The sequence below is a fragment of the Daphnia pulex genome, chromosome 10, assembly GCF_021134715.1.
Source record: "Daphnia pulex isolate KAP4 chromosome 10, ASM2113471v1".
NCBI classification, from domain to species: Eukaryota; Metazoa; Arthropoda; class Branchiopoda; order Diplostraca; family Daphniidae; genus Daphnia; species Daphnia pulex.
The window spans coordinates 9,181,116-9,198,661 of record NC_060026.1 but is presented as its reverse complement, the minus strand read 5'-3'; the positions used below and the strand labels follow the sequence as shown (position 1 = coordinate 9,198,661).

Below are 17,546 nucleotides of genomic sequence, written 5' to 3'. Positions count from 1 at the left end.
GCGATCAAGCCACCTAAAACTGACGAATGGATCGACCAGCGTGCGCAGTCGAGACCAGACAAAAGTCTCGTTAAATCAATTAATGCGACTTTACCTTTCATGATCGCTTCGTGATCATTCCTGTAAAAAGTGTTTATGTTTGTTTTTTGTAATGCTAATATGTTGGGTTTATTTTCATGTAAAAATTCGTAAACAAAGTCTCCTCCAATCTTAGTTTTGATCCCGTTTGTGTTTAATGTTATCATTTTTATTAGATTAATTTAAAGTAAAAAAAAATCTAATTGATAGTACAATTTGTAAAAGAAGTTTTAATCCATATCCCCTTCCCCGCCAAGTCTTTGAGGTTTGTTCCATAAACTTTCAAAGTAATTTCCTTTTTTTCTTCTTCTTATTTTCCTTTTTTTCATTTTCGTCTGTCAAATTGTAGCCGTCTCCTATCAAAAAGGTTTTGAGTTTGATAGGAGCGTCTAAAAGTTTTTTTCTTGTCCGGGCATTCTTCATTGATCGCTATTCTAGCTCCATATAATTGGAATTCCCTGGATTTGGGGAATTTGTTGTGATATTTTGAATATTCTTAATTTTTCAATATTTTTCAAGTACTGTTGTATTTCCCTGATGTCACTTAGTCCCACTTTCTCACAAAGTCATCGGATCATCAATAATTTCAAGTTTCATGAACTATCTATGTAATTCTTTTTTCATTGGTTTAAAATCCAGATCATTAAAAATTAAGAACCATATTCTTTCCCTTTTGACTCTAATGACGAGTGTAATATTTTTTATGATTAAAGTGAGAATGTTTCTTTTGTTTATAGTACTCTTTTCTTTCTTCTTCAAATTGCTGCTCGGTGAATAGTTAGACTTCATAAGTACTTTGCTTTTCAATCACCTGCCGCCCTGAAAATATACCGTAAAATGGGTGATGGAAAAATAAGAATTATGCCTTTAAATACCTGCAAAATCAAGAGTGACTTTGATTTGTCTCCTGGATCCGTGACGACTGTCTCGCAATTCCTTTTCTTTGGTTCGAAGGGCGTCCCGCTGTTTCGGGTTCAACCACTTGTTGCTATCGGCGTTGAAATAGTCGGATTCGTCATTGATAACTCGAGTTCGGTGTTCACTGTTAGCAAAGAACAACATCGTCAATTGTATTTGAAATACGAAAGATATTCCACCTCTCAAACCTTGTCCTATCGAATTCCAAAAGCTTTTCTTTGTGAGCCATGGCTGTTGTGAATGCCTTATCAGGAAGAGGAGCAGTTCCATCCAGAAATCTTCTACCAGATTGTTTTGTACGCTGTGCTGGTGCATTGTTGGATTGAAGTAATGCTTCTTTCTCACAGGCTGACATCTATTTCATAATGATAAAATATTAGGAGGTGTAATACAATTAATTGGTAAGAAGTTGTTGAAAGGCTCACATTTTCAGTACAAAACACGCATGGTCCTGGTCCTTCCTGGGCACAAATCACTCTCCCACACTCTAAGCAGTTTCTGACAAGACTATGCTTTGATGGGGACTCAGTTTAGTAACGAGGGTTGACCATGTCAGACGCGGGAGGAGGAGGTGAGAAGCGCGGAGTCAAGAGAAGTTCCAGGGAGTTGCAACAACAGACGCCAAGACGACCGGGAGAATCTACACAACCGCCTTCGATAGCAACGGTAATTTCAAATGTGACTAAAAAATTTTAAAACCAAATTTTCCTATTCCCTATTATAGCGCTGTATTTTTAATTACTTCCAAAATGTATTCATGATTTTGTTTTACATTCTTTTTGAGTAAAATGGAAATTTAAATCATGGAAAGAAAAAGAATGTTGACCCTTGATTTTATCCAGTAAACAAGTTTGGTGGAAAAAAAAGGGAATTCAATATTTTGTTGCTATAAATCAAACGATTCAAAAATGCTCCTTGAAGATAACAAATACGGAACGACTTTTGATTTATTTGATTTTTTTGTGATAGCCGGAGTCTCCAGGCCCATCAACTTCACGTAGTGAAGGAGACAGGTCCAGCAGTTACTATGCTGGGCAACAACACGCAAGTGGGGGAGCGGCTGCTGCTGGGCCTAGCCATCAGCAAGCCGGGGGGACAAGTGCAATTGTTAGCGGAGACATCCGGACAAATTGACTAGATTGTCGATATCCAGGTGAACTCCATCGATTCCGGGCGATCGATGCAACGTGACTTGATGGACGACCTGCGGCAATGTGACGACCACTTGAGAACGGATCGAACCCTCGACGATTTGGGATTTAACCACTCGGCCAGGGCCGTCCGGAAGAAAAAGATATGCCCCGCTCTTCGGCTCGTTGCCTCGACGTGTCCCGTAATGAACAAATTGGATGGAAACCGAGGCAGTTTCACGTCCGCCGTGGCTGATGGCGCTCAACAGTCCGTTGGAATCGAACGACGCCTTCAAATTAGAGTTTTCAAGCGTGAACGCATCGAGTCGATCTTTGACATCAACCGTGAAAGACGCAACCGAGTCGATGGATCGGAAATCTCTCACGACAACTCGCGCTACGTTCAAATTCCTGGATCAAAACATCAAAGTTACGTGAGACTAAATCAGGCTGGATCCTTTTACACAAAAGGAAAAGAAAGGCGCTATCGATCGACTTACGTGTTTTCTTGTGTGGTTCCAACAAATTTGCGGATCGTGTAGGATGACATGCCCAAGGGTGAAACCGAGATGACGAAAGAGATCTCGAATTCCTCTGGTGAAAGCTGATGCGACGTGATAAATACTGGGCTGACTTGGACTTTGATCGGTTCCGACTTCTCGTTCATCACCTTTTTTATCAATTTGAATGGATGTTATGTTTGGTTGTGGAAATGAATTGCCACGCAAAAGTCTCATCCGCTTACAAGATGCCAAGAGGGTCGTTTTCTACAATTCGCTGGCGTCTGAACGCGTCCAAGTCGTCACTCTTCGCATCCCGAATACAACGTCGAGGTAAAAATTGGGTTTTTTGTTTTTTGTGCAAACAGAATGTTAAAGTGCAATGTCATTTAGTACAGTGCAGTTAATTTGAAAAAAAAAACAAAAAAAAAACATTGTGTTACTATTTTAACTTTAAGTTAAATATAGTATAACAGTTATGTGTGGTGAATGAAAATGATTTGATCAGATTTAATTTTGGAATTGATTTCGAGTGATTGCTGGCTCTAGAAAAATATGTTTAACGTATCATCATAAAAATGAGTCGTAACTGTCAGGTTCTGTTTACAGTCATGGGTGAAAGTGTCTTTAGCAGGAAAATGAATCTGTATGTTTTAGTTTTAGTTTTAAAATTGATGGAAGCTACGGGGTTTACCGTTCCCCGATGCCTTTTTCTCTTTTTCTTTCCATTCTGTTTTCTCTTCACCTACGAAGATGATTTTCCCCTATACCTACCTAACAATCTCGACTGCCGCTGATCGCAGCGCTATCTACATTCCTGAGAAACGAACTCTCTTTGAGAGATAGGAGTCCCCCTACCTCTAAGCTATTTTACCATAGTTTCATCTTCATTTCCAGAGGCAGCTGGCTCAACCACGGAGGAAGAGATGACGAGGAGACAACGCCATGTTAAAAAACGACTCACAGCGTCACCCCCTTCTAAAAAGTGGTCAGATTGAGGGAATTGTACTCCGTGACCAGGGTTGCCAGTTGGGAGGTAGAAAATAGACAGGGCGACTTCTGTTTTGAAGTCGGTTGTCATGACATTTTGTTTTGACAGTTGTCTGCTGCTTGTTTCATTTCATCAATAGGGCGTGTCACATCACAAAGGAAAGAGTCACGTTTAGCAAACGATACGACTATCTGCCGTCATAGAAGCAGACATTTTTCAACAAACTAACGCAAAGCATTGTTTTTTTTAAACTGGCACTAATGGTCAACCAGTACAATTTCCCGAATCTGGCATTTTTCAGTAGGGGAGTTACGGGTTCGTCCAATTACTTCTGCAGGAGCTAATGGACTGTTGTCTCTTCTTCTTCTCATCCTCCGTGGCTCAACATACTTCTGTTTTAAATCATTTTCAGTTCGGATGGAGTCTACATTCCAGAACAAGGTTTTTCTCTGTGGATTCTGTATCACGATCAGTTATTTCATTGTTCAGAGATTTTTAAGCTGGGGGATGAACAAGAATGAGGGAGGATAAAAAGGAACGATACAAACACGAGGGGGATGGAGGGTAGTATTGGGTTTACAGAAAAAAGCCAGATATATTTCCCAGGAAACATTTCATATTTGTCCGAAAGATTAGAAAAGGATACGGCAGAGAAAGTGGCATCCTCAAAACACAACACGGCTTGGATTTGAATATTTTAAGTTGGGAAAGTGGTACATATTTAATGAACTCTTCCTTTAACATATCATTTGTCACAACATCCTCGTTCAGATTTTTGACATAATACCAATTCACGTTGTCTCCCAAGTCTTTCTTCTCCTTGCCAGTCCTGAAATAAAATTTCAAAATTCTATCTTTTCTTTTACACTTTACCAAAAAAGAAAAGCTCTTTTATTAAAGTGTATATTCTCCGTTTTTTGGAGGAACGACATATAGGATATAAATATACACAATGAGATAAAATAAAATACGGTGAATCGAAGTATTATACAAATTAAAGGAAATTATTTGAAAGTGTAAAAATATGAGGGAACACCGAGATACAAAGTGTAACATGGGTTAGGCGGATGAAGTGTGCTCTGAATCTTCCGGACGTACAGTATACTGCACGGAAACTGTACCTCGGAGAGACTCAGGGGAAGAGCCGTTTCTTCCAGTGTCGGAGCTGCAGGATCGAGGGTCTGGCCACGCGTGTGAAGTCTGGCGATGCAGAGCGAACCTTTGATTGCAAGGAGGCGGGTGTCTCTCCTGGTTGAGTTCCACGACCGTGGGCTAATGTCACTAATGCAAACTCTTTATCGGCTCAAAAAGCTTCTACCGTTGGGATTGTAAACATCTCGACGGCCATGTACTCATAGCTCTGCTTCTTCCTTCGAGCCATTTTTTTAGTTGGCAGAGCTTTGTTACTTGTTTGTTGGTTACTCATTTTAACTCGGAAACAAATGATAAAAGACTAATCAGTATGAGTGGACAAAAACGACTGAGCAGGAAGAAGCCAGCCACCAAAGACGAAATAGAAATCTTTGAACGACGAGAGTTAATCGTCGAGGTAGATTCCTAATTGTTACAAAACAAAACATTCTATTTCGCTTCTTTTCCTAAAGAAACCCTTTACGCGTTTCCCAGTACTCATATAAATTGACCTTGTAAAATACAGGCCATTGCCTTTAGAAATTCAACGTGTTAGAGTTGGAAATTATGTTCCTTAAATGCAGTTTAGTAGCTCTTCACTAATTCTTCTTGGGAAATTTATCTTTATTTATCCCCCGATCTTCTTTCCCATCCCAACAGCAGCTGCAACGTGACGGGCATTTTCAGGATGACACAAAACGTTCGTGGACGTTACAGGCGGTCATCCGTGACTGTACATATATCTGGGTTGTTGGCGATTGAAATTTTCCTTTGTGAATGTTCCCCGGATGCCTTGATTCCGGACATTTCTTTTTTTTTCGTTGTACTCCTACAAATCCAAAATACACTTCCATTTCTTCATCTTTTCATCCCTACTCGAAAGTACTCAGTAAATTTACTAGACTCGAGCATTGACAAGTCCTTAGCTATATAACAGGCCTAGAAACGAGCCTAGAAACGCTAGAAAACACGCTGTAGCCATTTGTTTGACAAAGCTTAATCCAGTACAGAGGCGCCAAATAAGTCATATTTATTAATACTAAACATCAAAATCCGATATTTTAGTATGTTTCATAATTTTTCCCAATTTTTTCAAATTTTTCCTAAATTTTCCAAATTTTCCAAACTTTTCCAAATTTCCAGATTTCCCCAAATTTTCCCAAGTTTTTCCATATTTTTCCCAATTTTCCAAACTCTTTTTTCCCATTTTTCCCAACGAGTGAACCACGGAAAAAAAGATGGTGAACGCGATGACATCATTTGTCGTCAGCCACGATCCTAATGATCCGTCGACGAAAGGCAAGGTGGTGGCCAGCGGATAGTACTTCCTTACTTTTTCATCGTGAGCCACCTGTAAGTTTTCCGGCTCGTCGAATGGGATGGTGACATCGATGATAACGGATAGTTCAATGGAGTTGATGAGAAGATCTGGGCGTTGAAGGCTACCCTCAAAGCAGGAGTTGACACGGGCCGAGTATCCAGCTTTGGTGAGGGCTTTGTTCAAACGATCGATTACCGCGTCGTGTCTTGTGGTCATGCTCGGTTTGTTGTTTGGGCTGGTAACCGGGGGCTCCATGAAAAGGAAGAAGACCAAGTCTGGACTGGTGAATTAGTTCGCATTCGTCAAAGTTAAGTGGCGTCCGGCATGAGATAAGGTGAACCATATCGGGAGACTTGGTCTCGAGAAGGAGACCATGGGCGACAGCACCATAGTGAGGTACTGAGCAGAGATTGATAGTGTGTCGGCTTCAGATGACTGTGCGGAGGCCTCTTACTGCTTTGACAGAGCTGACGGAGACGTCATCAGCGACCAATAAGGTTTTGGTGTTGTCACTGGATACGTTGATCCTTACCCTGAGTCTAGCTGAGGCACGTCTTGACCTTGACCAGGTGTTCCTGTGCTGGCGAACAAAATGTCGTAGAGACCACCAGTTTAGGAGCCATAGAGGTAGTCTGATAGTAAGGCTGTGAATGGCTCAATCTTCAGGGCATTTGAGATGTTTATCGAATTCTGTACCCTGGCCACCAAACGGACGGTGCTATCACGACTGTCGAGGAGCTGGGCAGCTCTTGCTATGGTCCAAACGTCGGCGTTTTCAGAGAGACGAGAGGCTCCTAGGCCTCCAACACGTCGGTCGGCGTATAGAAAATCGCTGTGAACGTTGTGTGGGACGTTAGACACTAGACGGAGGAAGTCTGCACAATTCTTCTCAAGGTCGTGTAGAAAAGATTTTTCGACGCATCCAGTTGCAAGGCGATGTGAGATGGAGGGAAGAAGGTGACTGCAGAAAACTTCGAGTATTTGCCATGGCGCACGGTCTGAGTCAGCAACTTTCACAAGGCTGTCGGGTGTAGATGAAGCATGACGAAAAAGGAGGCGAGATTCAATTGGTACGCCGAGGTACGTTTCATTGTCGCCCTCTTCTAGTGTCCTGATTGGCTTTCCTGAGATCCGAATGGGGGCTGACGTGTCCACTTTGCCTTTCGTGAAGGTTACAGGGGAGCAGCTAGCTGCGTCGGAATGGTCGGCCGATGGCAGGATAAGAGCCACAGCTGAGTGGTCGTTGTATCTTAACCAAGTTACTAGTACATGTCAATTCCACATCTAGATATTCAATTTCGTCTTTGAGTTCTCTCACCAACCTTTCGCTTTCTCTTTCAGCTAGGGGTGACATAATTAGTCAACTGTGACAGATACAAAATACTCAATTTTACAATCGAAGAATTCCTTTGTTTTTCTCTTTGGCTGTTAATTTGCTGGTTGGGGTGTAGAAGAAGATGAGAGGCAAGATTTCTACGCATTTTTCAAAGACGATTTTCGCTTTGTTCGGCAGATTGGTTTTGCTTCATCTGTAAAAGTTAAATCGATCACAGTAAATCGTAGTTGAAGATAAAGAAAATTAAAATTGCTTACTATTGCCTGCTCAGCAACTTCTTGTGCCATCATGCGGCCCGACGTTCATTTGAACAAGTTGACACTTAGCCTAACCATCTTTATCAGGTTAAGGTGGGTATTTATAAAAACAAATAAGCATCGCTGATTGGAATTCGGTCTTCACGGAAGTTGAAGTTTGGTGGTTATTGTTCATGACAGCATACAAGATTGTGATGAATTATGAGTGGAGAAGAGAAAAAAGTAGAGATATACTCAAGATTAAAAATGAGTATATTGACACATTTTACGAATATCTTTCTTTCGATCACGAATTAAAAACACCTGGAGAACAAAAAACTTGAAAAGATTTACGAATCAAGATTAGTAACTTGGTTGGCTGGCAAGCCCAAAGCCAAAAAAAATTAGGAAACAGTCTCAGTTTCCTTGGATTGAACTTCTAAAATAAGCAAGTTTTTTATTGCCAAAAATCCAATAGTCTCACATTATGCGAACTTGAGCTTTATTCGGTGAAATCGCTTCGAAAGCAGTGATATGCCCTAAAGCTTGGCGTGATCAAATTTTCTGTTCTCAGTGGGAAAAACTACATCAGTTGAGCGTCGTAAAACAGTTATAGCATTGTAAATAGTCAATTTTTAATGCTCAAACTGTAAAGATAAATACATTATTATAGTTGCCTTATGCTTTCAGAAATATTTTTTTACAAAATCCTGCGTGCGACTTCAAGAAAGAAGCAGGAAAACAGTGTCCGATTAAAGTTTCGAATAAAGAGCGCGTTAGCAAGTGTTTAAATTACCCGGATTCAAAATTGAACCCAACGTAGTATGATGAGAACATCGAAAGGAGGATCAGATGCTTAAGAAAAGTAGAAAATGGAAATAATGACTGAAAAAGATGAAAATTAAGTAACTTTTAAATACTGCGATGTTGAAGATATGTTCACCGAAATTAAGAATTATTTTCTAGGGGCAACAATTGTTCATATTTTAATTGCGTTTTTTATTTCCTTATCAATAGATTCACTGAATTTGGGCAATCTTTGGAATAGGCAATATTTTCTACTTTTCGTTGTATTCAACTGATGAGTTCAGTCAAATTTATTGAAGGAGATGTTAGCTTTTCCCTGGGTGTTCACCGTTTTCACATACCCTAAATCTAGTAACATACAACCATGATTGCAATAATTTGAAACAGTTATTGTCAGATGTATGATGAACAGGCTTACTCAAGAGATGATATCCTTCTTTTGATCACCGAAAGTCAGTTGCCACATGGTTCCTTGACTTTAAAGTTCCACAGCACGATAGATGAACTGCCGTTCTTGATATTTCATTAGGAATCAGAGGATACATAGTACATTTTCTACGAAATGCCTGAAAAGTGTCCGCAAAAAAAAAATATTCGTAATCATGAATGAAGATCTATCGAAATTTCATTGTATACTACATGCAAAATACCGGATTGGGGAAGCGTATGAACTTCTAGGAGGAGAACACCCTTTTCCAAAAGAATAACTCCAACAGTTCCTTTGACAAGTCATATAGGGTTTGACCATGAAAAAACTTCTGTGAACAGTGAACGTGACTGGTGGATGGAGCCATGAACTTTTCAAAATGATCTTAAAGGCTTACAAAGAAATGTGGATTTGGTAAATTCTAAACACCAACAATTTAGTTGAATATCAGAACCAAATCAGCAAAATAAATATCAAAATACTGATTACTGCAGTCCAGCTGAACTATATTTCTGATATAAACATCATTTACAAGACATTGGCTGCTGGTAATGGGATTGGAGCAGGTCCTTCCCTAGAAAAAAGGAAAGTGACTAATAGCCAGAGGAAAAGTTCCAGACGAAACTAACGGCCAAGGATGTGAGATGAATTAAAAGAAGTTTTGTAAAAAACTGCCGAGAAAGTAAACCTCTAAACAAGAAAACCCCAATTGGTTTACGTAAAATCAAAACGGAGAAAAAATACCAGTGGCTTTCAGCCAAGGTGGAATGAAGAACAATGACACCCTCACGAGGAAATATTCTGATGGCTGTATATCTTCTTGAAAAATCTTGTTGCCTGGTGACACACAAAAAAACGGAAAGTACCAGCAAATAAAATACAGGTTTTAAAACCAGGTCATTTGCTCACGTAGTGAAAGTTTGCGACCCCACCACACACTCATTTTTTTTCAAAGGGTATTGACGAAAGCACATTGTTACTAGGCTACCATAGATGGACAATTAAACCTAAAGACAGAAAAGAAGAATAACATCAATATGGAAACTTGATAGAGAGACCAAACAATGCTATGTTTTTTTTTCAAAAATTGCAACCCCATAAGCCCAAGCGTTAAATTGAGAATAGATAGAATATATATATTCGAACAGAACAATGGAAACATGAAAAATAATGCATGAATCAAAATGTAACGTACAGAAAAACAGGAGTTTTTATGTTATTACCTGGACCTTTTTGAAAGAAGTCACCCTCTTCACTGCTTCCAATGATGTCAGGGCTGGGTGAATATTTAGTTCTTTACCGTTAGTGCCTTTTAACTTTGTCTAATTGTTCTTTCTCTGCTTCACAGTTAATATCGCCGTACTTCTGAGCACGAAGAATCCATGACTTTTCATCCTTGTAAGATTCTAACGCAACCTTTAAGAAATTAAATTTTATCCATTACAATCCTAATATAAATTGAAAACAACCAAATTCACCTCGTTTGATGCAAGAGTAATGATACCATTTCTCTTCATCCCGTGGCTTCTTTCCTTGTACGCTGTATCTCCTTCCCCCTGGAAATGGGATACATACACAATGCACCAGTGCTCGTGTGAAGATTCAAGAATGAATTCATTCATCCTTCAATAAAGAAAAAATTTTGCAGACAAGTGGTTATAAATATGGTTATGATTATAAATAATTTAATAGTTGCACAACTAAAAGGTTAAAAACAAATTAAGACGGTGTGATTCGATATCGATGGGACGTTGATTAAAGACAAGAAAATTAATCCTAACCATGCCTAAAGGATTTAATTTTAAAGAAAAGATGGATAGACGATGTTTGGTACTAATTCCGTCTCCAAGGGATTTCCATTGGATATGATCAAAGGGTGATATCAGTACCAAAAATTCTCCTATCATTATTTGAAATCTTATAGGATCCACGGGGTATACTGACACTATCCAGCTAGTATTACAGTCCTTTCTGCAATGAAGACTTTGATCGAAAACATTATGGATGTCAAAACTAAAAACGCTGTTCCACATTATTCTTCATTTTTTCTCACTTATTTTCAAGTTAACATTAAACATGTCTGAGGTGACTGGTGGAACCAGTAGTGTTTTGAACGAAGCCTCCACAGTATTTGAAATTGAAATAGATATCCCAACCGTTTAAAACAAGCAAATTTGTTTTTTGAATGGAAAGAAAGATACATTGCAGCTTAACTGGATAACAATGCCAATCTAATTTTTCTATGTAATATATATTTTCGGACAAATGATAATTCACTTGTATAATTTTATTATTCTTCATAAAGTACTAGTGAAAGAGAACTATTAAAAATTATGTGATGAAACAAAAAGATCGTTTAATGTCTTCGCAAACATTGCTAAAGACATGGAAGATTTGTCACTAGTTTGGCACGCCAAGTGAGTCAGCCAGCAAGTTACTTGTTAAATGGAGAAAAATTGTCACCAAGTGTAATCAGTATGCTGTTAAGATATCAGCAAATGGTTCGATGTAGAAGTTTCAAATGGAATTGGAACTTATATCGGTGAGTGTGTGTGATTTAATGTACACAATTCATTGTAATGTACAATAGTTTTTAATTATAGGAAAGCCACGTATTATTCACCCAGCACATTGTGGTGATAGGATTGACAAGTTTCTCAAAAACTGGACAAAGAGGCAGCTAAAAAAGTTGAGGAAAGTGAAAACATGAGACAGAATTCTAAAGACTAAAACAACAACAAAAACCCCATCGAGTATAGGTAAAGCGATTCAGTCTCAAGAAAGGTTACTTCACCTCTCAAAAAAAGAAAAAGAACGAGAAGTAGATTCTCGAAAGTAGAAATTTTGTTTGATGTGATGAAAGCGACAGCTGAAAGGTGAAAGAAGGCAAAGTCAGAAAGAGTCTTCTGCTTTGCCCATCTCCCTCATTCCAGCTCATGCGTTTCAGTTTCGTTTGGTTGTGTTTTAGTGTGTGAGGTTGAGCGTGTGTGTGAGTGTGTGAGGCTCACTCTACTTGCCCAGTTTTCACGAGGTTTCCGCAACAGTTGCGACCGTCTTGTTTTTTCTCGAGTTGACCCCCCCCCCCCCTAGTGGTGGCAACCTAGTTACCTAGTTTTCGACAAGTTAAGGTAGCAGCGGCATTTTTCTTTTGAGTAGCCTCCCCCTTAAAAGTACTTTTATTTTAAAAGTATACTTCAATTTGGTCAAACATAACAAAAGAGGAGTAAAAGGGGGTGTTTTGTTAATAGAAAAGAGCCACTCCTATCTGTATTTGTCAAAACTAGGTAACTAGGTAATAACTAGGTTGCCATCACTACCCCCCCCCCTCCCAGTATCAATCACCAACATTTTGTTTTACCCAAAGGGACAAAAATCGGGGATTGGCTACGAACGAGAAAGCCCGGGTAGCAGTGTCAAACGAGACGTACAACAAAAATCTCTCTCTCCTTTAATATATATTGCACCAGTTTCCACGAGTGCTTCTGGATGCATTTTTTCATACAAGATGAGGCACAATCAGAAAGTCCGGGTGTGGTTGGACCCAGTGAATCTTAGTCATTTGAATCATAAATCACGAGGTGTACACAAACACACACGAAGAAAAGAAGGTGATCCCAAAAGAAGAAAAAAAACTCGAGGGCTCTTTTTCTACTTCTTCCCTTTTCTATATGCCCAAATAATTTTACGATGGCAATTGAACAGCTGGTCTCTTTAGCCCGTCCGTGGCCTCTATATACATACACAAATATATACAAGAGAATGCACTCTCCTCTTTTTTATTTAAGAAAAAATCACCATGAGCGATGGGAGTGTGTGTTGTGTTGTTGCTTCTATCTCTTTTCATTTTGGCAAATACCCAAGAAATAAAATAACACCAACCGGCGTCCATAAAAACGTCTGTGGCAATCGGATCAAGTCGCGGCGCTTTAACGTACTTAATCCTTGCAAGCCGAACAAATTTTTCGGGTGCATCCACCTTTTCTCCTTCAATTGTGCCCAGTCGAGTTTTGTTTCTTTGGAAAAGTCAGATAATCAGTAAAAGAACTTGTGACTCATCGTTGTTTGGTTGATTAATTTTGAAAAAAAAGGGAACAGGTCTACTGGATAGATTGTCGTCAAGAATAATTTTCAAGTCTAGCTCGACGCCGACAACTTTTGAAGGATGGCTACGTTCGAGAACGGGAAAAATCGTGATCGGAGTTTGAATCCAATACAAAAAGACTTTTCATAATGGAATTGAAAGTGAAAAAAATATATCAAAGAGAAACATCATCGCGCCTTTCACTTGTCTCTTTACTTACCGACAGGTGATTTTCCCACTTTCAGGATATATTTTGCTCTACCCCAAAGGCCAATCGAGTTGGGAATTTTAAAAAAACCCGGAAAAAGTTATAACGGGGAGAAAATGTTAAAGACATAAAAAGACGCCATTTCCCTCTGGAAAGATATGTAAAAGAGTCTAAAGAAATCAAGATTCATCCGATGAATATCCGATTCGTTCCAAGTCACTCACCATTTCTTTGTGGGGTTGTTACTGTTGGGATATGTGCTGCCTGTGGGAAATGATGGTTGGATATTAAACGCAGTTGGCTGACCCCCTACAATTCACACGTCAAAACGGCATCATGAATTTGTTTAGCTTTCCTTGTTTAAAACACGATTCTTAGTTCCAAATTTTAAAGATGAAGTGTTCGTCTTCAAAGTTCCAATTTCAGAATAATATTTTAAAAAAGGGAAGTTTTTGAATGTATCGCCGAACCATATATCCCACCTTACACATTTAACCCCAGTCTCCCCTATGTCTCTGGTTAAATCTGTATACCCGGTTATCTCCCAACCCCTCTTTGCATCTTGCATGTTGAGGGAAGATTCGAGGAAAAGTCCAGTAATTTTTAGATTCTTCCTCTTCTAACAACCCACCATCATATTTACCCAAATATCCACTCAAGAAGGCATCACCATTCTCTTTATGTCTGTATCACAAAATGGATCAGATTTGTCACCATTACCATTTTAATAAATAAGAATTGGGTGTTTTCACTTATGTAACGAATACTGAATTCTTCAACCCGAACAGAAATCGGCCATTTCTACCACCTTCCAGGAATACCAAGAAGCCAGTGACGGGAATGAAGAATTGGCTGAGTATACTACCGGAACCGACATCACTGAACTTGGGTCGGAAAACGTAAAAGTCGAAGTCGATTCATTCACCTCAATTAATGTTCAATCACAAGACACGAGCAACATCCAGACAATGAAATTGGTCAGCATGGTTAAACTTGACTCCTCTGCGGAACGACCATCACTTAACTTGACAAACAACAGTCGCAACCGTCGTGATGTAAATTTGCCAAACATAATTGAAATGATAAAAATTTGTTAACATTTTCTTGTGTTGCAATATTCTCCACAATGTCTACAAAGATGAACTGTTTAAATTGTTAAGAAAATTCGGGAAAATCTTGGCTAGTCGTCTAGCTACGGATCCTTCCAATGTTGGTACCATTTTTGTACACCTGTGTTTACACAGTTAGAACCTTTAAAGAGGATGGAAAACGAAGGGATTGTTTCGTGATTGACTCGGAAGGTAGAGTTAAAAACTTAAATATTTCATTTGGCATCCTTCCAAATTGTACTGAAAACCAACCTAGTGAACCTAGAATGTTTGGAGCTTATGATGCCTTCGCGGAAGTGACGGTGAAATAATTCAACAACCGAATCAATAAAATCTACGTTTTCCCTTATAATCAGTATCGACACAACAAAATTGTTTCATTAATTACCTGCTGGGCAGATTAAATTCAAATTATATTGAACCAAATGTGAGGGCAAAACGGGTCTTTGTTGAATCCTATTTCCACTACCAAAGACCATGGCCTTTTCCGGGTTCATTCCAACGTATTCCAACGTCCCGACAATGTCTTGTGATACTCTACTTTCCCCAAAATTCGATCTGAATCAATCGAATGACTTTTATTGTAAAAGCAGTTTCTCCGCTTTCTTTCAAACTAGTAAACAACTGGCGTTGAATAACAAATTTCATAGCGTTTTTTAACGAGAATAATATACTTTATGGGTTGATTTGATGGGCAAATCTTCTTCTCGATTTGATCTGTAGCATTTATGATGACATTTTACTTTGATCGATTCCTATTGGGAGTTCACCAACCGCTTGAGCACCATTTCTTCGGAAAGAAGAGGAAAAAAACAAAATTTAAACAAATAAAAGGGGAAGGAAATGAAAAGGAAGAAAAAAAACCTTTGGCAGTGGGAAGACGATTTTAACAGGAGTGGGACAACAACACTCACTTTCACCCAAGGGAATCAGAGACCGAAAGGAAAGAATAAAAAACAATTGATGGATGCAGGGAAAAGGGTGGAGTGGAAGTTTGCCCATCAACAACAAAAATCTCATTTTTAGTTTCCAATTGATTCTCTTGCCCTGTAAGCAGGAACTTTCTCCCAAATTTGATCGAACAAAATACTGTTACCATTTGGTGAATCCATCCATCGCAACTATTGAATGCTTCCGTCTACAAAGGTCAGGTCTATTCGTACCATCGGCCTGACGGTGCTCGAATAAGGTTTTGCGCTATTGCACCTTCAGGCCGCTAGCTGAATTCTGCCATAGAAGCGTTGTTGGACATTTTGCTGCAACTAGATTCCTTGATCGCGATGTAAAGTCTCTGGAATCTGACATTAAGTTCCCAATTTCTATTTTACCACTGAGATTGGCCGCGCTAAGAGAATATTTAACAATTTATCGATAGTACAGAAACAATCAGAAAAAACTCACAACAACCTACGCTATAACAGTATTAAACATTTTACAATATGTAAAGATAAATAATGTGTTGCTAAAGTTTAACTATTTCTTAGACGCAGGGCCCTACGTCATATGTGGTGTCTTCGAAGTCGGGAGAGTAAAAAATTCCATCTAACTTCGCAAGTTGTATATGTTGGTTTGCCTCATCCTACCGACTTCTCTTTTCGCATCTGCTCTTCGTGGTTGACAAAGTAGAAGGAGAGTTGCCTAACTATTCTAAATATATTCTATATTTAGTCCCGATTTTTTTCTCGCGCGTTGCAATTTTAAGATGGCTGAGTCTAAATCTACTATAGAAAATTTAATGGATCATTTCATCGAGATGGTGAATGCTGAATTGGTGAAATGCGCAGAAAGTGAGTCTAACCTCAGAGAAGACAACAATATTTTGCTGTAAAATTGGCACAGAAAATGAATTCACCGAACAAGCCCTTGTAAGCCATGAATTGTTTTCCTATTTTTAAACTATTGCTAATTGATTGATCTATTTATTTTTTTATCATGTCATAAACTCATTAAGCATCTTGAATGTGTTAAAGTCAAGTCAACTGGCGATACTCGAAAGAAAAAGAAGAAAATTGTTTTAACGGAAACATTATTTTTTGAATGACCATGTCGTAGGTGACTTATAATTTAAATTCTTGCTCTAGCTCTTAAAAACCATCAAGAAATAAAAAAGAAACTTGAACAAGGAATATAAAATCTGAAGGCTGTGTTAGCTCGGTAAGAACAATAAATGAAAAAAAAATCCAGTCAAGTGTGAAAATTGATTTTTCAGGTCTTTTGAGGAAAAAAAGTATTAGAAGACGAAGTGCGAGATGCCGCCAGCTCTTCCCAAGAGAATTACAGTCTTTGCGAAAAATTGGAAATTTCCCCTACTGCTGAAGTTGACAATCATTCAGAAGGTGATGAAAAAGATTAAGAAATTGTAAGTGTTCAGTATAAAATGCTAAGTTAAATTCACTTTAACTTCCTTATTAATGCTATCTTTTTGATAGACCCAGAACCAGCTGGATTATAAATGCCAAAAATGTGACAAGATAATTGACGACGCTTCTAACAATGAACCATCAGTCCATTGTAATTCATGCCAACAATAGATGCACTGGAAGTGCGAAAAATTAAAAACGGACCCAAAAGAATCTGTGTAACACAATGTCAGGAAATGAAGTAATTGGACTGGATTACTTATTTCGAAAATATAACTATCATATGCCCTATTGTACATTCAATTTGAGTGTATGTGTGTTTGTATATTTCTAAAAATTTATATTCAATTTCCAGTGTATGTGTATGTGTTCATATTTCATGTCTCTACAAGCAAATGTTTACAATTTGTTAATGTATGAAAACCTGCCGCTCGCCAAACTGCCAGCTTAGCCGAAACGAGACTGCCCTTATTTCGGCCCGCTGCTTCCAATGGCTTTGTGAACTGCGCGCCATCTGGCGGTCACGGAAGGAAGGGCACAGTAACACAACATTTACCACAACAGTTTTCACAAGTATTTTTTCGTCTGATCTTGATTGGATTTCAAAATTTTTTTAATGGACCCAACATGTTTGGATTACAGGAATTACGCCATGGATCGTGACAGCCGTGAAACCATCATCGCCGGAAGTAGCGAACAGCGCTACATCAAAATCATAGTGAAAATCATTTGGGGTGAACTACTAGAAATGTTTTTGGTAATGTCAAAAACATAACTAGAAGGTGCCTGGATGTGGACGCTACTATAGGAAATGCAGATGATATTGTAGTTATACTGGAGCCGCCACACACAATTTATGTATTCACAATGGTAATCTGAACCACAAGTTACATGCAAATGCCCCAATCAACCG

General features: G+C 38.8%; 1 protein-coding gene across 1 annotated transcript; it reads right to left on the bottom strand.

Annotated features, from left to right (window-relative positions):
- Positions 1 to 835: 835 nt before the first annotated feature.
- On the bottom strand, positions 836 to 1,532 carry LOC124203453 (activating signal cointegrator 1-like). Its single transcript, XM_046600125.1, has 4 exons — positions 1,422 to 1,532; positions 1,185 to 1,351; positions 954 to 1,120; positions 836 to 897 (listed from the first exon to the last, which is right to left on the bottom strand). The coding sequence occupies exons 2-4, from the start codon at positions 1,349 to 1,351 to the stop codon at positions 857 to 859; spliced, it is 375 nt and encodes a 124-aa protein (XP_046456081.1). The 5' UTR covers positions 1,422 to 1,532; the 3' UTR covers positions 836 to 856.
- Positions 1,533 to 17,546: the final 16,014 nt, after the last annotated feature.

Coding starts and splice junctions, on each gene's coding strand:
- LOC124203453 (XM_046600125.1), bottom strand. CDS start 1,351: ATGTCAGCCTGTGAGAAAGAAGCATTACTTCAATCCAACAATGCACCA. Junction 1,121..1,184: donor TTGGAATTCGATAGGACAAG/GTTTGAGAGGTG, acceptor CTTTGCTAACAG/TGAACACCGAACTCGAGTTA. Junction 898..953: donor AGTCACTCTTGATTTTGCAG/GTATTTAAAGGC, acceptor GTATATTTTCAG/GGCGGCAGGTGATTGAAAAG.